The sequence below is a fragment of the Quercus suber genome, unplaced genomic scaffold (genome assembly GCF_002906115.3).
Source record: "Quercus suber isolate HL8 unplaced genomic scaffold, Cork oak 2.0 scaffold_153, whole genome shotgun sequence".
Taxonomy (NCBI): Eukaryota; Viridiplantae; Streptophyta; class Magnoliopsida; order Fagales; family Fagaceae; genus Quercus; species Quercus suber.
Window position 1 is genome coordinate 441,762 of NW_027069614.1, and position 26,357 is coordinate 468,118.

At 34.3% G+C, this 26,357-nt stretch overlaps 2 protein-coding genes across 2 annotated transcripts; one reads left to right on the forward strand and one right to left on the reverse strand.

The window, feature by feature from the left end:
- Window positions 1-2,723: 2,723 nt before the first annotated feature.
- Window positions 2,724-3,182, reverse strand: LOC136069133 (uncharacterized). The gene has a single exon (XM_065777336.1). It carries the CDS (start codon window positions 3,180-3,182, stop codon window positions 2,724-2,726), a length of 459 nt encoding a protein of 152 aa, XP_065633408.1.
- Window positions 3,183-10,910: 7,728 nt separating this feature from the next.
- LOC112020374 (scarecrow-like protein 6) lies at window positions 10,911-12,655 on the forward strand. Its single transcript, XM_024052939.2, is given in 5 exon segments — window positions 10,911-11,437; window positions 11,439-11,657; window positions 11,659-11,867; window positions 11,870-11,959; window positions 11,962-12,655. Coding segments are annotated over 5 exon segments (1,344 nt in total). The 5' UTR covers window positions 10,911-10,973; the 3' UTR covers window positions 12,324-12,655.
- The last annotated feature ends 13,702 nt before the right edge of the window (window positions 12,656-26,357 follow it).

Below are 26,357 nucleotides of genomic sequence, written 5' to 3' on the forward strand. Positions count from 1 at the left end.
ATGTACCCACCAGAACCCTGAGTCATTACTCGATGTGCCAACGAACGTCCCTCCACGTGACTGCCACACACTCCGTCACGCAATTTGGCCAAGAGTTCGCTTACCTTCTCAGGGTGCAGATATAGAAGGTACGGCCCCCTAAAAGACCTTTGGTATAACTTACGGTCTGCTGACAACCAGTACCGAGCAGCCACTCGGCGAACCCTATTAGCTTCCTTTTTGTCATCCGAGACTCGATCTCCGGCCAGGAAATCAATGATCGGGTCCATCCATCATGGCTTAGTCATCGAAATCGTGGCCACCTCAATTCCAGCAGTATGCTCGGCTCTTCTATGATTTCCACTTTGATTAACCGAGGCACTTCTCCTGTCATCGATTATGCCAACGTAGCCAGGGAATCAGCATGTCGATTTTGTGCCCGAGATACTTGGGCCACCTTCACTGTACAAAACTTATCAATGATTTGCTTTACCACCTGCAAGTATGCTTTCATTCATGAATCCTGGGCTTCAAAACTACCCTGCACTTTGTTAACAACTAGTTGGGAATCTGAATAAAATTGTACATCCCACACACCTATAGCCATAACGACTCTTAATCCAGCAAGTAAAGCTTTGTATTCAGCTTCGTTATTAGAGGCCCTAAACCCCAGCCTAAAAGAATGCTCCAATTGTATTCCTTCAGGAGTGATAATGACAATCCTGGCACCGACACCCCAGGCAATTGATGCCTCATACACAAATACCTTCCACAGGCGACTCTCCACATGACCAACCATTTCTCCATTGTTCTTAGGAGAAAACTCTGCAACAAAATCGGCAAAAGACTTGGCCCTTCACCGAACTTTGCGGTCTATACCGTATGTCAAAAGAGCCTAGCCGAGTCCCCCATTTAGCAATTCGGCCCGTGAAGTCTGATCTCTTCAACAATGATTGTAAGGGATACTTAGTTAGGACGTATACAATATGAGCCTGAAAATAATTCAGCAGCTTCTTCGTAGCATGTATTAGGGCTAACACCAACTTCTCCAAAGGTAAGTACCTTGTCTCAACATCAACCAAAGTTTTGCTGATGTAATACACGGGTTGCTGCACTCCTTGGTCTCTTAGTAGCATAGCACTCACAGCATGATCGAACACTGATAGGTACATGAATAAATCCTCACCGAGCTTTAGGGCCGTTAACATGGGCGCTTGCATTAAATAATCCTTCAAATCTCGAAAAGCTCTGTGACATTCCTCATTCCACTAAAACCCTTTCCATTTCTTCAGAAGCTGATAGAATGGTCGGTAGCGATTAACAAATTTGGAGATGAATCGGCTAAAGGCAGCTAACATCCTAGTCAACACTTGTACCTCTTTCGGATTGCTCGGTGGCTTGAGGCGTTTCACAGTTTCGATTTGGTCCGGGTTTACCTCTATTCCCCGATTAGTAATTAAATATCCCAAGAACTTGCCAGCCCTCACACCAAAAGCACACTTCTCGGCATTAAGGCGTGACTTGTGTTGCCGAAGTACCTCAAACACCCCCTGGAGATCCTCTATATGCTACACCTCCTGTTTACTTTTTACCACCATGTCATTAATGTACACTTCAACCGTACGCCCTATTTTATCTCGAAACATCCTTGTCATCATCCGCTGATACGTGGCCTCAGCATTTTTTAACCCAAAAGGCATCACAGTATAATGATAGTTGGCATCTGGAGAGATCATTGCTGTCTTTTCTCGGTCCTTGGGCGCCAGGGCGATCTGATGATACCCTTGAAAGGCGTCTAAAAAGCTCATCCTCGGGTGTCCGTATGCATCTACCAACTGGTCGATCTTCAGCATGGGAAACAGGTCTTTTGGACATGCTCGTTTCAAATTCGTAAAATCTATGCAAACCCTCCACTTGCCATTCTTCTTCTTCACTACCATGGTATTTGATAACCATTCCAGGAAATAGATTTCCCTTATTACCCCAGCTTCCTTCAGCCTTTGCACTTTCACTTTTATTGCCTCAACATGCTCATTAGCTAATCTCCTCGGCTTTTGTTTCTTAGAAGGGAATGAGGAGTCTACATTAGGTCTATGGATGATGAATTCGGGATCCACTCCGAGCACCTCATATGGACTCCATGCAAACACATCCACATTCTGTACAATGAATAACAACATCTCTACCTTATCATGGTCTTTCATGCTTTCTCCTACTTGGAAGTACCTGTCAACATCCGGTAATATCCTTACTTGTCAACATCCGGTAATATCCTTACTCTCATTTCCTCAACACAGCCATCCCCATTCTCTTCTCGCGAATCCTGTAATTGCTATAAGGGGACCCCCTGTGACGGGTCCTTTTGCTCGGCTTGCTCCTTCTGGTTGGCTCGCTCTTTCTTCTAATTGACTATAGCCACTAAGCATTGTTTAGCCGTTTGTTGACTTCCCCTTACTACAGTGATACCTTGCTCGGTAGAAAACTTGACTTTTACATGCAACTGCCCCTATTTTGTGGATCCACGGCCTTCCTAGTATCATTATGTATGGGGAGAACGAAGCAACTACTATAAACATTACTATCACTTCTTTGCCTTCCATATTCACAGGTAGAGAAATTTGTCCCTCGAGAACTACCACTTTACCATTAAACCCGACCAAAGGTGTACTATACTTTGAAAAGTCCTTATTTCTCAAACTGAGCCTCCTGAACAAGTCCGGATACATCACGTCGGCCCCGCTTCCCTAGTCTATCATCACCTTCTTCACTAAGAAACCACTTATCTGAGTCATGACCACTAATGCATTGTCGTGCGGTTGGATTTTTCCTTCCAAGTCGTTGTCATCGAAAGCGATAGGCTCCCGGACAAGATTTATCTTCTTTCCAAACAGTTGTATGCTTGAGATGCCTTCCATTTGTATTACAGTCAACACTCCTTTCCTTCTTACTACAGTGAGGTCCCCCAGGGTAGTATGGATGACCTTAATTATTCCAATAGAGGGTGGAAGGGGGTTCCCCCTTTGCGGTGTGCCTTGCCCCAATCCTCGGTCTCCTGCATCCATCACAAACTCCTTTAAATACCTAGCCTTCACCAGCTGCCCGAAATGATCCCTCAACACTCGACATTGCTCGGTAGTATGGCCTTTGTCTTTGTGGTAAGTACAGTACAAGTTTTGATTTCTCTTAGATGGGTCACCTCCCATCTTATTCGGCCACCTGAAGTATGGTTCATTCTTAATCTTATCTACAATCTTATGCACCGGCTCCTTAAATGTTACATTTACCTCCCCTACTTGTGCCTCTGGCTCCTAAATCCTCAAACTCCCCTGGGTCCTGGGTGGAAAGCCACCCTGCTAAGGACAATTTATCATTGGTGCTTTACCTTCGCTTTATAGCTGGTCATTCTCTAGTCATTTGAACTCTTCAATGTGCCTCATCAACTGCCTCATAACCTCGGAAGGCTTCTTAGTCAATGATTCCTGTAGGTCGGAATCCTCAGGCAATCCCATCCTAAAAGTTCTTGTAGCAATCTTCTCGTTGCCCTCACTGATCTCATTGTAAAGTTCCCAGTACCGGCTAGCATAACTACGAAGGGTCTCTCCTACCCTCATTTTCATGGATAGCAACGCGTCTACCAGCTGTGGTATTCGGCTACAGGTTACGAACCGAACACCAAACTCCTGTATTAGCTCGACGAAATTGTGGATGGAGCCCTTTTGCAACCCATTAAACCATCTCAAAGCGGTGAGGCCGAGGCTTGAGGGAAATACCTTGCACATCAGCGCATCATTATGAGTATGCAGAGACATCATATGTATATAGTGGCTGATGTGCTTTACCGGATCCATTTTCCCATCGTAGGAATTGAACGGAAGGCGCATAAATCTGTTCAACATCTAGGCCCGCTCAATGTCAGTTGAGAACGGCAACCGAGTAGCTCTACGTAGTGCGCGGCTCATTGCATCCATGGCGGCATTATAGGGCCGTCGTTCTTCTAAACCCCAGTCTGCATATTCCCTTGAATGTGAAAAATCCCGGCATTGATGGGATTCCCGCAAATGCAAATGATCTCGGTGTCGATGGGACTCTCATAAATGTGAACATTCTCAACATTAACGGGAACCAGACTGATTAGACCCCATCCCATGACAATATTCCCCCATATCAGATCTTTTTTCTCGGTTGTCTCGGTTCCCTCTCCGATGCCTACCCCCTGCTTTCAACTCCAGATCTCTTACCAACCTGCGTAACCATTCAAGCTCCTCATCTCTTTCATCAAATTACCTGTGCCCTGAAGCATCCGATACCGTCCGTTGTGTTTGGTACGACTCCTTTCCAAGGTTGGACCGCTCTTCCTCTCATTCATGATTCTTATCTTCGCATCTTTTTTGCCTCCGTTCTCGCCAGGTTGATCCTTGAGATGATCCCATTGAACCGCTTTCAACATCACTCACGAAATGTCTTCTAGACATTTTCCTGCAAGTGAGTCTCGGTTGAACCATAGCTTTGTAGGAGATCCCCACAGTCAGCGCCAATTCTATGCACCCAAAATGAGTTTGACAAGTTCACTCTCCCTTGGGCTCACAATTTATTTGTAATGTGGGCTTTGGATTTCCTACTCTGAGTAGTTCCTACTTAAAGACGTAGCCTTCTCCCCCTTTCAACAATCTTTTTCTATTCCTCAATTCCTCATATTTATAGCTCAAGATTAGTGGGAGAATCATGATTACTCTTATGGCTGGTGGAAGAAAAGTTCCAATGTCATCAACCCTAAGTGGCTATTTAGGTGGGAGTGGGGTGTGGTGTGAGTGGCTTTGGAACTAGTTCCCATTTCAGTAGAATTGCTCGGCAAAGGTACGCCCTTAGACGTTACTGAGTGGCCGAGGGACGACACCCCCGGGCAGTTGTCTCCTTGCTCAGGGAGTGGTTCGTAAAGTGCAATCCAGGTGATGTGGTGTAGCATGTGCTACTGAAGATCGCCTACCCGGTGGGCTTTAGAGTGGTCTAAGGCCCGGGCCAAGAGGTGAAATGGACTAAATGTTGGGTTGGAGCATAAGGCCCAAATGGGCCTGGACATTACGGCAGCTCAAGGCCCAAATAGGCCTGGATATACTAGTGCCGTACAGTAGGCTAATAGCTTCCCTTTTTTACCGGATTTAGTTTAATTACTACTATAGGCAAGCAAACCGGTGTGCTGATAGCCTTGCAAGGATGAGCTCTAGCAAGGATTTAGAATTTACTTCTTTTGAAAGTCCTCCTGTGGATGTTACTAATGCTTTTGAGAATGACATGTACTCTAATAGGCTTTGTCCTTAACCTTTTGTAGCTCCTTAATTTGTTTAATGAATCATCTTTTACCAAAAAAAAAAAATATCTCCACAAAGTAGCTCTAAAAAATAATAGCTCTACAAAAGAAAAATTCCTAGGCACTCTCGAAGTACAAAAAAATAATGCTCTCTCCATGAATTTATATGAGTAGACCCTATCATGAATGTCAGAAGTGGGAGTACAATTTATCATGCTCTGGAAATATCTAAGAATTACTCCTACAAAGTAATATATGACAAGATTATATAGTGGGTTCTTTTTATATAAACCATTACAATTAATTAAATGCAAAATGATCTCCTAAAATTCGTCTACTTTAAGTGTGCACCACACTACCGTGCACCCCTAGTATGTTGATTATTCCACAAGTACTAAGTTTTTGTGAGATGGTGAAGCAAAGGTTAGAATTCAAGTTTCCAAGAAAAAGTTTCCCACTCATACATACTTAAATTAGATTAGAGTATAATTTTTATCTTATATAAAATAAAAATTAAATTAAAATAAGGGTGCACCACCTTCCTATATTAAATTTTCCTTTAAAAAAAAAAACTTTCCATATTAAATGTGCACTACCCAATCATTAAACTACTCCAATGATTCCATTGCTCATTCTTTTTCAGTTACAAACTTAAGATTGTTTACAACTAACATTTAACGTAGGAAAGGAAACATAAAAGACACAAGATGGGCAGAAATAATAAGAATGAAAAGGAGTTTATAAAGTAGCTTTCCATTGTCAATAACAAATGCATGTAGCTTTCCATTGTGAAGTTGTAAGGAGTAATAACTAATATGGTTCTATATATGCACTGGGGCACAAAGATCATGAATATAAATAATAACCCAAGAACCTATTTTCATGATTATTTTGTTTTAAGCTTTCAAGCTCGAGTTGGCAAATCTAATGCTTATGCATAGTCTTTTCACTTAAATGTTATCATGCATTTGAGCCATGTCCCACACATTTCCATTTCTCTCATAATTTTTAGAGAATTCTACAATTCAAGGAGTTGGTGGGGTAATCTCTCTCTCTCGCTCCCCTCTAAATAGTAAATCTATTTGCTCGGATAAGAATGGCGGAATGGAATAATAATATTAGTATATATTATATTTGCTATTATAGTTTAAGAAAAGTTTTATTTTTAATTTTCTAGTTATGTTTATTTTTTCTAGATTTAAAAAAAAAAATATATATATATATATATTTAAGCTTCCCTCACTCTCTATGCCTATTCTATATATTATGGTTTTGAAATCTTTCCCTTTGAATCGGTTGCTAGTTTAGCCTCTATCTCTCCGCAATGGCGTTGAAGAATGCTTCAAACATAAAGTACTGAATATCAAATAAGCTACCGCTATTTTCATATCCATGTGATTTTCTGAGTTTTTTTAAGGTAAAATAGTATTTCAATCTGGGTGGGGGGGGCGGGCGTTCCAATCTTCATATTGCAGTTATTTGTTGCTTCTATAATAAATTTGGTTTGTGATATAATTATTGTCAATAATCTATTTCTTTTAGCACAAGTGTACAACTGGATATGTGATAGCTTAGTTATAAATATTTGGTTAATATATGTCCTTTTTTTTTCCCTTCTAATTCAAATAGTAAATGTTTAGTATTTATTTTGAGAAATGATATATCCACAACATTTTTATAACAAATTATAAGTGACAGGTTCTATTAGTTGTTATTGTTAAGGCAAAAAGTAATTTTAGTGTTAGGTTCAAATTTGAACCAATAACAACTAACCACCTGTGATTTGTTATAAAAATATTGTTAAAATATTGTAGACGTAGCATCTCTCTTTATTTATTTATGCTTAAGTTGTAATGGATAATGGATAAACACTTATATATAATTTTTAACATGTAACAATTAAACATATATTTTGCTAATAGTATATATTAAAAGCAAAGATGTTTGAGTTTTGGTTGACTTTATAATGTGTTTCCATCTAAATTTTGAGGCTCACAATTTTACCTTTTTTTTTTTTTTTTGAGAGAGTTTCAACCTATGACGTCCGCTCTTAATGATAGCTCTTTATCATCAGACCAGACACCAATCAGTTTTTGATGTAGGTAGGGATTAAACCTCAGATCTCTTATAAACTTTTTAGTTGAATTTAAATTCTTTACTATATTTAAACCATTCATTAGAATATTGCCACATCATATTTTCTATATAATAGACAATTTCATATAAATAAAATTATAATTTTCTTTTTAGAGAGAGTTTCAATCTATGACATCCGCTCCTGATAATAGATTTTTATCATCAGACAAAGACACCAATCGGTTTTTGTGTGAGTGGAGATTGAACTCCAAATCTCTTATTTAACCATCAAAGACTTTACCAGTTGAGCTAACTGGAACCCATTATAAATAAAATTATAATAAATGTATATTAATAACTACTATAATTATCAATTTAATATCTATGACCAAAAAAATTTAAAATATATATATATATTGTTAAATTTTCACTTACATTTCATAGATTACCTACTAGTTTATATATAAATGGAAGTGTAGGATAAGAAGACTTGAGCTTCCCTTATATGTCACAACATTAAATAGGATTATTAAATAAAAAAAAATTCTCATAGGCAAATGTAAACAATGCCACGGGTTGTTTCACTTCTTTTATTTATTTAAAGAATTAAAGAATTTAAAATGCTATTTACATTAAACCAATAATGTAAATGGAGTGGATTCTAGTTAGATCAACAGGTAAAATCTCTGATGTCTGAATAAGATATCTGGGGTTCAATCTCTACTTATACCAAAAACTAATTGGTGTCTTGGTCTAATAATAAAGAATTATCATCAGACGTGAACGCCATAAGTTGAAACTCTTTAAAAAAAAAATGTAAATGGACTAACATTCTTATAATTTAATGCAAAAACATTACTTATTCTGTTACGGTTTTAGAACAATTTTCGTAATTCGGTATTTAATTTTACTATAACTACCAGTTAAAAGGGGTTTTAGTATAGGTTCAATCTTTGTTGAAAAAACTTTATAATTCCATCGTCGTAGCCAAAATAGCTTGTGTTTATTATTTCTTTCAAAACAAATTATTTGATTTTTACGCACCCACGTTAAACTTATTAGTTTTAAATAATTTTACAATATTTGCCTTAAATTTAGAAAATTTAATAACCCAATATCATATTGCTATAATATTGCAAATTACATCCCTAAAAATTTATGGGTGTTTGGATTTTACACCTTAAAGTTTTAAATTTTGGATTTTACATCATGAAGTTTGGGAATATTTGAATTTTGCATCCCTAACTATTTAGAATTTGGATTTTACTCCCTTATGTTTGGGGTGTTTGAATTTTACATCTCCAAATTCTGAAACTTTATGTTGTAAAATATTAATACCCCAAAACCTTAAGGAGGAAAATCCAAAACTCCTAAAATTTAAAGGGTAGAATCCAAATTCTGAAACGTCAGAGTGTAAAATCCAAACACTCTCAAACTTTAGGAAGTAAAATCCAAATTTTGAAACATCGTGGTATAAAATCTAAACAACTCCAAATTTTATCCAAATTTTAGGGGTGTAATTTGCAATTTACTCTACTGTTAACTACTTTCATAATTTGTAAAATCTTACGATCCTTGATTCGTCCCTTTCACCAATTTTGATTCAGATTTTAACAATTTTGATGAGATAGGTCCATACTCCATACCCAATTATGCTACCTTTGGAATTATTATGTTGTTAAATTTTCCTGGAAATAAATTGGAAAATTGGGTTAGACCATTTTAGCATTTGGTTTCTAAAAAATATCTCATTTTACCATCTCTAAAGTTACTTTATCTATTATACCATACAATTTTGCAAAACACTCAACATTCCAACTTTTATTTTAACATACAACACATTAAAATAATATATTTACACTATAAAATAATATAACCCAATACCCAAATAAAAGATCAAAACCCAATAAAATATATATATATTTTTTTTTAAATACTATCTTGCTACAGTACCATCATAAAAGGAGGATGGTATTGTAGCTCAACGGTAACATTTTTTAGGATAAAGTGTGGGTAGTGCAAGATTTATGAGGTTTTATGCTAAATGTTAGCATATTTGGAGTCTTAGCATGCCGGATATTGATGCTTTTATAAGTAGGCTTTTTGCAATTATGCTAGTTTTGGAGTTATTACGTTGTTAAATTTGCCTAAAAATAAATAGGAAAATTGGGTTATAAGTAGGCCTTTTGCTGTTGCTACAAGTCATCTATGTATTTGACTCAAGAATAAATTTGTTTTAATTTAGTAAAGAAGAAAAAAATTGCAAATTTATTCAGTAAATAAATAAAATGCCTATTCTTTTTGATAGGAAGACTAAACTCATTTAATCTATATGTACATAAATAGCATCTACTTAAATAAATAACAACATTACATATATTGGCTTTGTATTGAGTCTATGTATGGGATACACAAGTCGTTGCCTAATTGCCTTATACTCTTTTTAATATAGATTAGATTTAATCCCAAATCGCTAGCAAACTGATACGAGACTTTTTTTTTTAAAGGAACCGATAAGGGACTTGTTTGCTAAACTAACTAATATAATATCAGTTATCCAAAAAAAAAAAACACTAGTATAATATCCACTCATATCTCCGTTTTGCTCCAAAAAAAAAGTACTGATAGTGATCAAACCAAAAACAAAATAAAAAAATGAAAAAAACAAAAAAGAAATCAAACAAAACAAGCCAAAATACTTGTTTTAATCAAGTTTCATGCATCGTTGTAGTCAATTTGCAAAAGGAGAGAGAATTGGAAATTTTGGAGCATGTAGGCGGGGCACAATTTTTTTGATGAACATGCAGGTGGGCACAATAAATATACAGTGTTATAGACTTTTTATTGATAAGTACAGTGTTATAGACTTATTATCACATATTTCCATATCTGTATTATTGAATTTGAAAATCAAGTAAAACTTGACATATATGATGCGACATAATTAAGAATTGTTATATTATTGATAAGTACAGTGTTATAGACTTATTATCACATATTTCCATATCTGTATTATTGAATTTGAAAATCAAGTAAAACTTGACATATATGATGTGACATAATTAAGAATTTAAAAAATGATAAATAGTAGATATTTCTCAATCAGAGTTAGCGAGAACAATAGAATTAGATTATCATTAATCAATTAACTATATTTGATTGGGATTGATCTTTTATGGCCTACATTGAGATGATGTGAAGAGTAATAAGAGGAAAAAAGAATAGTAAATCTAGGAAAATTCCAATTTCCAAGAACCCATAATAAAGGGTGCTCTTGATAATATTTTAAACTTGGCTGTAAATTATGTTGTGACAAAACAGACAGTGAAAAAGACAATATGGCCCTAAAAGGGACTCAAATCACACTCATCATGAGAATGGTGAAGCAGACGGGGATTGAAACAATTTTTTTTTTTTTAAACCAATTGAAACAAATTTTCTATCAAAATGGTATTTGAATCAAACCAAAAGTTTAGAATTTCTCCACACTTGCAATTTTTGGTGGCTAGAACTAAACCATATGCAAGGGTAGCTCACATAGAGNCAACAACAACAACAACAGGTGCCAACAATTGAAGCTGTAGATGAGAAGCCACAGATTTTCAATCCCCAGATGATAAACCCAGCTCGGTTTGCTCAAAACCCGGCTTTGTTTATGCCTACATATGGCCAATTGCAAGAGCATCACCTTGTTTCCCCACCACTGGCAAAAAGACATAATCTTTGTGGTGCTGGGCCTAATTATCAGGTACCGTTTTCAGAACCGGGGCAAGAGCTCCTTCGAAGACAGCAACAGCAAAATCAGCTTCAGATGCAGAAAGTGGTGAACAATGAATTGGCAAGCGAACAGCAACAGCAATTGTTATTTGATCAGTTATACCAGTTAGCAGAGCTGATAGAAACTGGAAATAATCCGGTACGTGCGCAAGGGATATTGGCGCGGCTCAATCACCAGCTCTCTCCAATTGGTAAGCCTTTTCAAAGGGCTGCTTTCTATTTCAAGGAGGCCTTGCAATTGCTTCTTCATAATGCTAATAATACTAGTTGTAATGCTTCTTTGAGTTTGTCATCACCACCACCCCATTAGTCTTATTTTCAAGATTGGCGCTTACAAATCATTCTCAGAAGTCTCTCCTGTACTTCAGTTTGCCAATTTTACTTGTAATCAAGCTCTTCTTGAAGCGTTGGATGGCTTTGATTCCATTCACATTATTGATTTTGATATTGGGTTTGGTGGACAATGGTCTTCTCTTATGCAAGAGCTCGCCTTGAGGCAAGGTGGTGGTCCAGCTCTTAAATCACTGCATTTGCATCCCATTCACACACGATGAACTCGAGCTTGGTTTCACTCAAGAAAGCTTGAAACATTTTGCTACTGAGATTAACCTTGCATTTGAGTTTGAATTTTTAAGCCTTGAATCCTTGAACTCTGGTTCTTGGCCACTGCCCCTTCGTGTATCGGAGAGTGAGGCAATAGCAGTGAATCTGCCAATTGGTTCCTTTTCCAACTACCCTTATCCCTTCCTTTGGTTCTTGGTTTTGTAAAGCAGCTCTCACCAAAAATTGTGGTCTCTTTGGATAGAGGTGGTGAACAAACCGATGGCCAGTTCCCCGCCACATAATTCATGCCGTTCAATCTTATTCGGGCCTGTTTGAATCGTTGGATGCTGTTAATGTCAATCAAGATGCCTTGCAAAGGATTGAGAGGTATTTGCTGCAACCAGGAATTGAGAAAATTGTTTTGGGTCGCCGCCATTCACCTAATAGAACGCCTCCATGGAGGAATCTATTTTTGTCATCCGGATTTTCCCCATTAACATTCAGCAACTTCACAGAGTCCCAAGCAGAGTGTCTGGTGCAGAGGACTCCAGTTCGGGGATTCCATGTCGAAAAGAATCAAACTTCACTTGTTCTCTGCTGGCAGCGAAAGGAGCTTATCTCAGCTTCAGTTTGGAGGTGCTGAGAAGAGTAGCATTTTGGAATTGGTTTATAACACCAATTAATTTTTATTGCTAGGGTGCTTCGTAACTTACTGTTTTGGTTGATTTTTTTTAAAACTCTATCGCGTGTTGTTTTCTCCTATGCTAATTGTCTATGCACATTAGGGCTATTGTTCCCATTCAAGAAAATATTTTAGTAACTGGATGGCTCTGTACAGGTGTCTTATGTTTAGTAACCAAATATTACTGTTATGATGTGTTTTTTGCTTCTAAGGTGGTGGTGATTGTTTGTTGTATACTTTTAACAACAATGCAACACAAGTTATCAAGAAAAGAAAATTTTTAACCCTGCTGATATGAGTCCTTTTTTTTGTGCATACATTTTTTGAATGCTTAGCATCATGGGGCTGTTTAATTTGATATTCCTTTCTCTTTTACTATATACTCATTGATTTGTGAGCTGCACTCCTCTAGCTTGAAGAACTGCACATTATTCAACTTTCAGAAATTTTTTTTGCCTAATTCTAGAAAGACTTGTGAGTGAATTCATCATGGTTTTTTTTGAATGATTGAGGTTACACACTGTACTCGCAAATTTTGTTTTCTTGATATTGAATATATAATTCTGAAGGGTGGGGAAAGGGATCCAACAAAAGCATTTCTTGTTTGCGTGCTTCACTCTTTCTAGGATTGCTTGTAATTGTTATGTTTCTTCCATGCCTAAGTGGGAAAAGGGAAAATGCCTTTGCAACAGTAATTGGTGAATGACACAACTTGCTTTATAGGATTGGTTGCTAAATGGTTATATATATGTAGTTCTCTATGTGAGCTACCCTTGCATATGGTTTAGTTCTAGCCACCAAAATTGCAAGTGTGGAGAAATTCTAAACTTTTGGTTTGATTCAAATACCATTTTGATAGAAAATTTGTTTCAATTGGTTTAAAAAAAAAAAATTGTTTCAATCCCCGTCTGCTTCACCATTCTCATGATGAGTGTGATTTGAGTCCCTTTTAGGGCCATATTGTCTTTTTCACTGTCTGTTTTGTCACAACATAATTTACAGCCAAGTTTAAAATATTATCAAGAGCACCCTTTATTATGGGTTCTTGGAAATTGGAATTTTCCTAGATTTACTATTCTTTTTTCCTCTTATTACTCTTCACATCATCTCAATGTAGGCCATAAAAGATCAATCCCAATCAAATATATTTTTCACCTATGTCTAAGCTAGTTTGGGAAGAAGGTTGGTGATGATTCTCTGGGGCCGCTGCTGCTGTTGTTGTTGAAGCCACACCGTTGCCAAGAGAGGAAGACAGAGTTGAGGTTGAAGTTGGAGGGCTGGGGCTTCTTCTTCTGTCAAGAACTGAGGTGGGCTCAGTGCCCACATGGCAATTTTCTTTGTTGGTGTTGTGCCACTTTTGTAGTTGTTGTTGTTGTTGGTGGTGGTGGTGGTGGTGGTGATGTTGGTGAAGATGGGGTAATGAATCTGAAGAAACGGTAGAGAAATCTAACACCCCCTTCCCTTGAAACTCCTCAAAGGATAGGGGCATGGCCTTCATCTAAGAAAGTGAACCAAACAACAACAATTCACAAGAACTCAATACCCAAAAACCCTCCAGTTTTTGAAAGACAAGAACCCCACCACCAAAGACTTTCAAAAAGCACAAAACAGAAATGGGTTTGGTGTAAATTTTATCAACTAGACCTTATACACGGAGAGAGGCAGACAGTGAGTAAAGGTAAGAAACAAAATCAAATTTTTGAGCTTTAATTTTTTCTGACACAAAAGACAGACAGACACTTGTTATATGCATACAAGCTCAATATGACCAAACCCATTTCGCCAAACACCTCAAAGCCTCAAAACTCCTGCTGATGCTTCTTCTTCTTCCTACTTTCTGTATGTATTTAGGACTCTAAAATTTTGTAATATAGCACAAACCCATTTTTTGGCACCATCTTTTTCTCTTCTTTGTGGTGTTGTTTACTTGACAAAACAGGCTTTGGTGGGGTATTCTTTCTCTCTTCTCTTTGGAGTACTCTGTTTTTCTTGTGTTTTCTGGTTGCTATGGATGCGTGCAACATATAAAAGATGAAAGTGGTAAAGTGCTCTCTCTCTCTCTCTCTCTCTCTCTCTGTATTTTCTTTGTTTTCTCATTTTATAAATTTTTTATGTGGTTTTTGTCTGTAGACGTAGTTATCTCCTGGTTGGGTCTCTGTCCCTCACACTTTGAGCCCCACTCTCATTTATAACGCGTACAAATAACCTTCGCCATGACCTATAAGGCTATAACATGCAAATTTCGATGTCTTTGTCATGGATCATTTATGAAAATTTTGAACCTTGACAGTTTCTACAAATAAATCAACAAAAATGGTGTTATAATATGAAAGTACAAGTAAAGAAGAAAAAGAAAAAGTAAAAGTAAAGAGATTAAGGGCCCGTTTGGTTTGGATTTTTAAACAACATTTTTTAGTTTTTAAACAACATTTCACACATTTCAACACACTTTTTTACCCACACGTATTTCAAAAAACTATAAACAACAATTTTCAAACTACTCTACCAAACACCCTCTAAATTCAAACTCTAATATATTCATCGAAAATAAACTATTTTTGTGGTAGTCATAGTCTTTTTTTTTAATATAAAAAAGGAAAAAAAACTTTTATATTTTTAAATCATTTTGCAAAATATTAATATAGATTTATTTCAAAATTAACTTGGAATGCATTTGAATATGCTTAGCTTATTGTTTATTTGCTAATAGTATAGTAGAAAAAGAGGAAAAAATTTGAATACTTTTAGTGTGAGATATGCCAAAAGTTTCCATGTTAAATTAATGTATGAAAATAAGATTCTCAACAAAAAATGAAAATAAGTTATATTAAATTCTTCCAATTTATTAGGTGTTTATTTATGAAACTACTTACCGTTTATTAAAGTAGATGAAGTTGGAGGGCTGGGGCTTCTTCTTCTGTCAAGAACTGAGGTGGGCTCAGTGCCCACATGGCAATTTTCTTTGTTGGTGTTGTGCCACTTTTGTAGTTGTTGTTGTTGTTGGTGGTGGTGATGTTGGTGAAGATGGGGTAATGAATCTGAAGAAACAGTAGAGAAATCTAACACCCCCTTCCCTTGAAACTCCTCAAAGGATAGGGGCATGGCCTTCATCTAAGAAAGTGAACCAAAACAACAACAATTCACAAGAACTCAATACCCAAAAACCCTCCAGTTTTTGAAAGACAAGAACCCCACCACCAAAGACTTTCAAAAAGCACAAAACAGAAATGGGTTTGATGTAAATTTTATCAACTAGACCTTATACATGGAGAGAGGCAGACAGTGAGTAAAGGTAAGAAACAAAATCAAATTTTTGAGCTTTAATTTTTTCTGACACAAAAGACAGACAGACACTTGTTATATGCATACACAGCTCAATATGACCAAACCCATTTCACCAAACACCTCAAAGCCTCAAAACTCCTGCTGATGCTTCTTCTTCTTCCTACTTTCTGTATGTATTTAGGACTCTAAAATTTTGTAATATAGCACAAACCCATTTTTTGGCACCATCTTTTTCTCTTCTTTGTGGTGTTGTTTACTTGAAAAAACAGGCTTTGGTGGGGTATTCTTTCTCTCTTCTCTTTGGAGTACTCTGTCTTTCTTGTGTTTTCTGGTTGCTATGGATGCGTGCAACATATAAAAGATGAAAGTGGTAAAGTGCTCTCTCTCTCTCTCTCTCTCTCTCTCTCTCTGTATTTTCTTTGTTTTCTCATTTTATAAATTTTTTATGTGGTTTTTGTCTGTAGACGTAGTTATCTCCTGGTTGGGTCTCTATCCCTCACACTTTGAGCCCCACTCTCATTTATAACGCGTACAAATAACCTTCGCCATGACCTATAGGGCTATAACATGCAAATTTCGATGTCTTTGTCATGGATCATTTATGAAAATTTTGAACCTTGACAGTTTCTACAAATAAATCAACAAAAATGGTGTTATAATATGAAAGTACAAGTAAAAAAGAAAAAGAAAAAGTAAAAGTAAAGAGATTAAATTCAAACTCTAATATATTCATCGAAAATAAACTATTTTTGTGGTAGTCATAGTCTTTTTTTTTAATATAAAAAAGGAAAAAAAACTTTTATATTTTTAAATCATTTTGCAAAATACTAATATAGATTTATTTCAAAATTAACTTGGAATGCATTTGAATATGCTTAGCTTATTGTTTATTTGCTAGTAGTATAGTAGAAAAAGAGGAAAAAATTTGAATACTTTTAGTGTGAGATATGCCAAAAGTTTCCATGTTAAATTAATGTATGAAAATAAGATTCTCAACAAAAAATGAAAATAAGTTATATTAAATTCTTCCAATTTATTAGGTGTTTATTTATGAAACTACTTACCGTTTATTAAAGTAGGCAGCTCATCAAACCATATAATTATTATATTAATCATATGATTGAAAGTACACATGAATATTTGTTTCAGACTTTCAATTAATATTGACAACATTTACTTCCAACTCATTAGTTGATGGTTCATAAAACCATTTGTGTTTAAAGTAGACAACTCATTAGTTTGAGATGTGACATAAGCACGAAGATCTTAAGTTTAATTTACTACACTATCATAGTGTAGTGTTTAAAATGTCTTATAAATAAAGAGTGAAATAGTATTCTTAAATACTGAAACACTAGTTCATTTTATATAAAATAAAATAAAAATTATATGATTAAAAATATATGTTAATACTTGTTTGAGTTGTGGTTAGTATGTTCTAAATTAAACTTAAAGCATTCGCATCAGCTCATACAAAAATTAATGTCTATTTTAACATAATAACCATACTTTTCTATTTTACATAACTATTTTCAAAAAATATCACATCGTATTATTTATTCTATTTTCTATTTTCTTAAAATTTCAATTTTTTAAATTTTTTTTAAATTATTTTTCTCTCTTCACACATCACAAAATAACGTCTATTCTCATATTTTATTCTCGAAAAACACAAACAATAAATAAAAAATGCATATACACACCATTCATTTTCAAGAAATACAAAGAATGAATAAAAAATTGAATACATACAATTACAGTAGCATTGTAAATTTACACAATTACTATAGTTAAAGATGAAAATGCATAACTTTACCCAAACTAATATATGTGGTGATTTTAGCAATATTATGCAAGTGCTCTTACTGACGAGGAGTAAAAAAAAAAAAAATTTGATTTTTACCAAAAGGAAAAAGAAAAAAAAAATGACTGAAAAAGAAATGCACGCGTTCTCATAAGCGCGTGGCTCAGTGATTATAAGTGTTAGTATTTCTTTTTCTTATTTTCTTTCACAGTGACCAACGAGATAGAGAAAAGGTGAATTGGGTCAGTGGGTTTTTCATAATTTACGCATATTCCAATAATGCCCTTGTTATTTTCCGATCTTGCCAAAGTGTAACTCAGGGGCATGAAAGTAATTTAATGAGAACAACCTCTGTTGGCCTGGTTTTCGAAACTGAATCTGACGACACGAAATAATGAAAGGCTTTTTGGGGTTTTGAAAACATCGAGACAGATTTTGACGGATGAGATATTTTGTTTCAGATAAAATCGTGTGGCTGTGATTCATAGTTTTTAATGTTTTATGCAAAATTTAAAAATTACTTTTTTTAATAGAAATGTCCCCCACATTTTTATAACATCAATGTTTTTATAATAAAATGAATGAACAAAATTTACTGCATAAAGTTATGTAAAAATATATTATTATTATTGTGAATCTCTTTTGAAATTGTGTAAAAATATATAAAAATATATTATTGAAATGACAATTATGTAAAGACATTATTTATTTTTATTTAATTTTTAAAAATATCTCCAATAAAAGAAAAGAAAAAATTTATTTAAAAAATTAAAAATATTTTAATAAAATATAACGTAAAATAGATAATTTGAGAAATAAATAACTTGGGTATTTTGAAAAGTTAGTACATATAACTAGAAAAAAAATTATGTTAAAATTGACAATAAAAATTTATATATAAAATTGCTGTAATTTGTTTTTTATTATTACTAATGAATAAAAAAATAATTTTGATAATAAGTTTATAGTTAAACCAATATCAGTCTACTATTTAAGATTTTGATTTGTTTTATTTTTATTTTTAATTCTATATAAAATACAAATTATGCTTTAGTGTTTTTTTTTAAGAGTTTCAATTTATAGTATCTACTAACTTTTTACCATCAAACTAAAACACTAATCAATATATGCAAAAATTAAATTATACATCTCTTATTCAACCATTTACTTTACCGCTTAAACTAATTACCATTAACTTTATGGGTTGAATAACTTGAATCAACTAAAACCTATCTAAATATACATGGGCTTGAAACTCCTTTAAATCACGGCCTGTACCATCATGTGAGCTGTAGTATATATGATTTGTCTTGAATGCGGGAAAAGTGCGGTGAAAATGTGACGTGCCAACAGTTCTCCGTATTTTTTGAAGTCATTTTCGTAGGTTGGTACAGCCAGTATTTACTGTTCCGATAATTGCATACCGGAGACTGAACTTCATTGAAAAGTTAGTACATATAACTAGAAAAAAAATTATGTTAAAATTGACAATAAAAATTTATATATAAAATTGCTGTAATTTGTTATTTATTATTACTAATGAATAAAAAAATAATTTTGATAATAAGTTTATAGTTAAACCAATATCAGTCTACTATTTAAGATTTTGATTTGTTTTATTTTTATTTTTAATTCTATATAAAATACAAATTATGCTTTAGTGTTTTTTTTTTAAGAGTTTCAATTTATAGTATCTGTTAACTTTTTACCATCAAACTAAAACACTAATCAATATATGCGAAAATTAAACCATACATCTCTTATTCAACCATTAACTTTACCGCTTAAACTAATTACCATTAACTTTATGGGTTGAATAACTTGAATCAACTAAAACCTATCTAAATATACATGGGCTTGAAACTCCTTTAAATCACGGCCTGTACCATCATGTGAGCTGTAGTATATATGATTTGTCTTGAATGCGGGAAAAGTGCGGTGAAAATGTGACGTGCCAACAGTTCTCCGTATTTTTTGAAGTCATTTTCGTAGGTTGGTACAGCCAGTATTTACTGTTCCGATAATTTCATACCGGAGACTGAACTTCGGCCGGAAAATGAATACCGGACCGGAAAAAAAAAAAAAAAACCCATTGTTCTCACTCTCTGGTTCTCTTCACTCACCGGCGTCACTTTCAGTTTCTGGGCCTCATACATTATGCTCGCTCCACCCTCAAAGATGGTGAACTTCTTGCATTTTTAAGTTGCAGAAGCCAAGAGCCAGCACAATGTGCAGAGCAGAAGCAGCGTGTTTCTCTAGCTCACCTCAGTTTCTTTTAAACGTCCAATAAAATTTAGACAGCCCATCCAAGAAATTTTACTGCTTGCAAAGCCATGTTTAAAGTCAAAAAAAAGCTTTCATGTGTCAGCTTTTTTACTCATAAGAATTTTTTATATTTTTCTAGCCCTTCCCTACAAACTTTGTCAAAAGTCCTCTCAAATGTCAGTAAGTTGATTAGTTCACGTGAAAGGTAATCTTGTATTTTAAATTTATATTGATTTTTAATTTTTTTTATCATGGATGTAGATGTATGGGCTTAGGGTTGGGCACGGTTTAGAATGTATGGGTTTAGGATTACAAATTAGTCCAGCCTATGGATTTATATATATATATATATATATATGGTCCGATTAATGTATAACATACATTAATTATTTATTTTAAAAAATTATTTATTAAAAATTAAAAAAAGTTAAAAAAGTTAATCACTTTTTTTTATTTTTTTTATTAAAAATTTCTTAAAATAATTTATTAATAAGTGATATCTTAAAGGTAAACGTTAATAAAACTCATATATGTATAAATATATATATATATAATGATAATTTCGAAATATATATAATGATAATACATTGATATTGATCAGTACCGAAATATATCGTTCTTTTGACTAAACTGAAATGACTTTTAGTATGAAATTGATTTCTCTAATTTTAAAGTCTAATACTCTAGCAGTTAAGAGAGTTTGAATTTGTGGACCAATAGATTTTTGGTCATTTTAAAAGAATGGTGGGTATTTTTTGTTTTTTTTTTTAATTCCTAATTAATGGGAATATTAATTTTGGGTTTGATTTTGTTTAGTTTAACTTATAAAAGAATAGTAGGTTTTAGTTAACTCAACTAATTAAGTTTCTCTTTCTCAAAAAATTTAAAAAAAAAAAAAAACCCAATTAAGTTTCTTATAGTATAAAATAAGAAATTTGAGAAGATAATCTCACATATACCAAAAATTAATTGGTGTTTTGCCATGATGTAAAGAACAATTATTATGAAGCAGATATTATAAGTTTGAGTTCTCACATCACTTTAGTAGTAGCATAACGGCTGTAAGTCGGGGGTGTGGCCATAACATAAGGCTATTACTTTCACATTTTTCTCTCTCTATCATATCTAAAAAAATGATAAAAAATTAAGAGATAGATTTAAAAATAAATTAGTGTCTTGACTTGATAATAAATAGTAACAATCATGGAGTGAACATTATAAGTTGAAATTCTACCATATTTATAAAATAAAATAAAAGGTGTATACCTAAATAGATGACATCTTACGTCCTTGTAAAGGGTTACAATCAAGTGTTATGCACTGGGTTGGATAGTTATGGAGAACGCCACTGGAAAAAAATTGGAAAATAACAACAAGTTACAAACAATTTTGTTAGTTAGCAACATTTCCTAATTATTTAAGAAACTAACATCTTGAGTGCCTGAGACTTGATTTCACTATAGCAACTCAACTCTTTCAGTCTCGAGTTCCTGCTCTTTGTTTTCAACTTCGCCTAAGCTTCATATCCAACGCCTCTTTCTTCTATTCTTAGAACCTTCGGACCTAGCCAAATCTCCATGGCTCAACCTCCGCCGCTGCCTTTTCTCTCTAACTCTCAAAACCTCAAACCCACTTTCAGAGACTAAAAACCTAGAAAATAAAAAACAAACAACAATAGCATTGGAGATACATACCCAGAAAACAACAAACCCAAGCCACTCCGGTACCAAGATTGTGATTTTTGGGTTTGGGTCTTTCAAAAATGGGTTAAAGGTGAAGAAGATGGAGAAGAAAGCTGGTGTGAAAAAGAAGATGGACAAATGGGATTTTGGGGCTTGGAGCGTGGGATGGTAGGAAAGAAAGAAGAGAAAAGAAATCGTGTCTCTTAGGCTTAAGTTCTAAAGAGAAAACATTGAAATCAAGTCTCTTAAGGTCAAGATGTTAGTTTCCTAAATTGTTTGCAACTAGGTGTTATTTTCCAATTTCCCCCGAATGCCACTATCAAATGGAATGTGGGGGCCCGCATTTCAAAATGACGTCTAAATGCGTTTGGAAGTTATTCTTAATAGAATTATGTTACTCCTCTCATTTTTTTTTAATGTTTTCAATAAAAAAAGATATAGCTTAAAGATATACCACTATTAATTTGTTCAATAGAATTCTGGTACTCTTCTCATTTTTTATTTTTATTTTTTAATAGGAATTTATTTTTTTGAGAGAGAGAGAGAGAGAGAAAGTCCACAAACTCCATTTAAAAGCTATTTTTAATATTTAGTGTCCGTTTGGCAAAGGTTGTTTTTGTCAAATTATTTTACTATTTAGCTTAATTTTGCTAATATTCATGGCTTCCACTATATTTTTTGGTACTATTTATAAGTCTCACTATATTATTTTAACTAACTTTTACCTTTATTTATAGTACTTTTAATAAAAAGTTTTTCAGTTTCAACAAAATAAACAGATCTCAAACAGACTCTAAGTTTGCATTTGACACAAATTAAAAAGTTAGTTTTTTTTACTATTCAGCTTATTTTTGCTACTATTCATGAGTCCCATTGCACTTTTTAGTACTATTCATGAGTCTCGCTATACTATTTCAGCTACCTTTTAGTTTTATATACAGTATTTTTAGCAAAAAGTTTTCGGTTTTAGTTAAATAAGTTGTTTGGGATCTATTTAGGGTCTATTTAAGATTCACTTATTTTATTGAAACTAAATTTTTTTTGGCTAAAAGTATAGTAGATAAAGGTAAAAGTTAGTTAAAATAGTGTAGTGAGACTAATAAGTAGTACCAAAAAGTGCAATGAGATCCATAAATAATAGTAAAAATAAGCTGAATAGTAAAATAAGTTGGTTTTTTAATTTTTACCAAATAAACACTAAGGATCTGTTTAGATACCACTTATTGCTGAAAATTGAAAACACTGTAGTAAAATAATTTTTAATGTTTGAATAATATCGTAGGACCTAGTTTTAAAGTTTTTTTTTTTTTGCTGAAAAAAGTACTTGCATGTTCCATGAACAATACACAGTACTCATTAAAAAAAAAAAACGCTTATTGTTGGGAAACGCAAACGCATAGTATTTCAGTGTAATCTAAACGGATACTAAGTGTCTGTTTGGCAAAAATTATTTTTGCTAACTTATTTTACTATTCAGTTTATTTTTGCTACTATTCATGGGTTACTTTGGATTTTTTGGTACTATTCATGGGTCCTACTATACTATTTCAGTTAACTTTTACCTTTCTCTACCGTACTTTCAGTAAAAAGTTTTTAGTTTCAGCAAAATAAACTGATCCCAAACGGAATGATATTAAGACAATTATATCCTGAATACTTTTTCTATTTACACTATTCAATGAGGCAAGGGTTGTTTGGATTTCTTGATTTCCATCACCCAATTCCCATCACATATAACCCAAAATCAGTGGACCCCACATGCCAATGCTTGTTTGGACGTCCTAACTCAGTGATAAACCCATCATAAAATTTTCTGGATTTTGAGTGACGAGAGCAAATTTGGAAACAAGTTTTTTAAGTTTCTGAAAATAGAGACATGAGTAACAATGGCATTTTGTGTAATTTTTAGCAAGTATTGGGGCCCACGGTCAGACGATATCACCTTAGTTTTCAGACTCCATGTGCCTACACTGTGCTACCAATGGCTCTAATGACCCAATTAAATAAAACACCTACCACGGTTATCAGTGGTAGGTCAGACAATGGGGCCGCATTTTGGGGTTTTTGTAATTGAAAACCATGATTGGGTTAAAGGTGCCAAACAAGGGTAGATGATTTTTGAGATATTTTGAGTAATAGGGTGATGAGTGAGAAGTGATGATATTTGAGTGATGAGTGAGGAGTGAGAAGTTATAGATTTTTGGGATCCAAACAACCACTTAGTAATAAGAAGCCCTTGTATACAACTATCTTACGTGTTTGAGATTGTTATTTATAAGTCTCAGTATTAACAAGCTTATTATTACTCTGATAATCACATGTAATGGCAAATTCGAGTAGGAATGGTAACAGGTCGGGTTCGGGCCGGGTTTTTGCATACCTGGACTCGACCCATTTACTAAACGAATTATTTTTCAGGGCTCGAACTCGTCCCGCAGGGCCCCGCGGGCCTCGTTAAGCCCAACCAGAAAGGAAGCTTTTTTGAAACAAGCTCCAAAAATCCCAAAAATCAATCCTCAAACCCAGAAATAACCAAACCAACGGAGGAGATTTGGTTATTTCTCAAATCTCCAAAAATCAAACCCATGGCCATACAACCAATCCCAAAAATCCCTTCTTTTCAAATCTCCACAGCCACACCCAAATAAATTTTAAAAAAAAAAATCCCATTTTTCAATCCTCAAACCCAAAAATAACCAAACCAACGTAGGAGATTTCGGATCAAACAAAAAATAAATATAAAGAAGAAGATAAAAATAGAAATGGAGAGAGAAGAGAGTCTTGGCCCTGAGTTGGAGATCAGAGAAAAAGAGCTGGAGGTCTTCAACCTTGGGTTTTAGATCTAGAGATAGAGGGAAGAGTGCTTAGGTAACAAGCAGATCACAACCCAAAACCAATTCAAGAGGAAAGTGCTTAAGAGTGAGTGAGTGACTGTGTGAGGCTGAGGCGTGGCTCAGAGTGAGGCCAAGGAGTGACTTAGAGTGAGGCCAAGGCATGGCTGCGGGAGTGACAGAGAGATTGAGGGTTAGGGTGAGGGCGTGAGTGACAGAGAGATTGAGGTGAGGGCGTGAGTGACAGAGAGATTGAGGGTTAGGGAGAGGCAGATGGGTACTAGGTTAGTGACTTAGGTTTACAACTACTATATATATATATATATATATAAGGGGTGGTTTAGTAATTTAATGGTAATCGCGTCATATCCGAGTCGGGTTTCGGGTTTTTTTTTTTTATAAAACCCGGACCCGTTTCAGGTTTTTTTTAAAACCCATACCCGACCCTATTCTTTATCGAGTCGGGTATTCGCAAGTCGGATCTAAATTTCTACCCTAAATTCGAGTTTAAGTGAGTTGGGGTAGTGACCTTGCTTATGAACCCTTTTTTTTATTATATAAAAAAAAATAAAAAATTTATTATGAATGCATCTTTTTTGTTTTTTTTTTAAGAGAGAACTTACCATTTTTTTTTTTGGCTTTAAATAGTTTTTTTTTTCTTAAACAACTCTAAAGCTAGTTTTAAAGCCACGTTTTGTAATGTATATTTAGACCGTGTTTCAACTTTTGTGAACCAAACATGGGTAGAGGAGATTTTAGGGATTATCTGTTCAAGCTTTTTCTAAGAAATTCATTTTTTAAAACCAAAAATAAAGTACTCAGAATAACATGTGAATTTGATAGGCCAAAAATGTATTGATCCCTTTTGGCAAATTAATCAATTAATTAGCCGAGTGAATTAATTAGACTCAATTATATGCAATAAGCGTGTTAATACAAACAAATCACCAATTAAGTTAAATGTTGCGGAAAATAAATTTGACACAGGTGATTTGTTTACGAATGGGGAAAACCACTGAGGCAAAACCCCACCGGGTGAATTTAAGGTCATTATTCTCAAGAATCCACTATTATCAAAATAAGCGGCTACAAGTAAAAAAAGTCTTAGTACCTAATACCAATCTATAGTCGAGTTCTTACCCTAATACCTAATTGGACTTGTAATGTAGCGACAAACTTTCCTTTCAATGCATGACTCCCAGTATGTGATTAACCAATGATGAACGGATCCTAGTATGTGACTAACACACCAACCTGAGGAAAATGTTGATTGCAAAGTTCTTCAGTTCATCCAACAATGAAGATCAGGTAACTCTTTGGTCACAAAACCCTTGACGCAAAGACGTAGTAGCTTCTATAAAGAAAAAGGTGAACTAGGGCAAAATATCTCTGGTCATAATATGCATGTATTATCACTTTGCATCACTTGAGACGGCTCTTAAAATAATCCTTATATATGTCTAGGGTTGTGAGAAAAGAAACCCTACACAAATACTCATGAATATGTGTGAAATCAGATCTGGAAATTCTAATCTCGTAATTCTCGACAAATACAGCTTTTGTCAAGCTTCAACATTAATCCTCGATAGAAAGGCTTCTGTCGAGACATCTGTTAAGCTTTAATGAACAATACTTCTTCACTTTATTTCTTAGTCAGACTTATATGACTTTAATACTAGACTTGAACACTTGTTTCTTGAAATACTAAACCCATCTTAGATCTATCCAATTACAAGTAAAGTGTGTTTTGTCAAAGAATTAGTCAATTTATATCACAAATGTTTCTGATAATTCCACATATGTCCTAACATAATTTTTTCGTGTTTGATTAGTACTATTTCATACGGAGGTTTTTGACATTATACTATGACCCTTTTTTTTGTTGAGAAAAGAAAAAATTATACTACGAGGATTTGAACAATCGAACATGCATATTTTCTCATGTTTAATTTAGGAGAATTTTATTTGTTGAGGAAAAATATTATATATGGTGACCATTTGAACATCTGTATTTTGTCATGCATATTTGATTAGTACTATTTCATATGAGAGAATTTATCTTATGAGACAATCTCATGAGATATGTCTCTTATGATATGTGAGACCGACTTATTATGACATTTTACAA

What these genes read in the sequence shown, in the direction of transcription:
- LOC136069133 (XM_065777336.1), bottom strand. Translation starts at nt 3,182, where the DNA reads ATGGGAGGTGACCCATCTAAGAGAAATCAAAACTTGTACTGTACTTAC.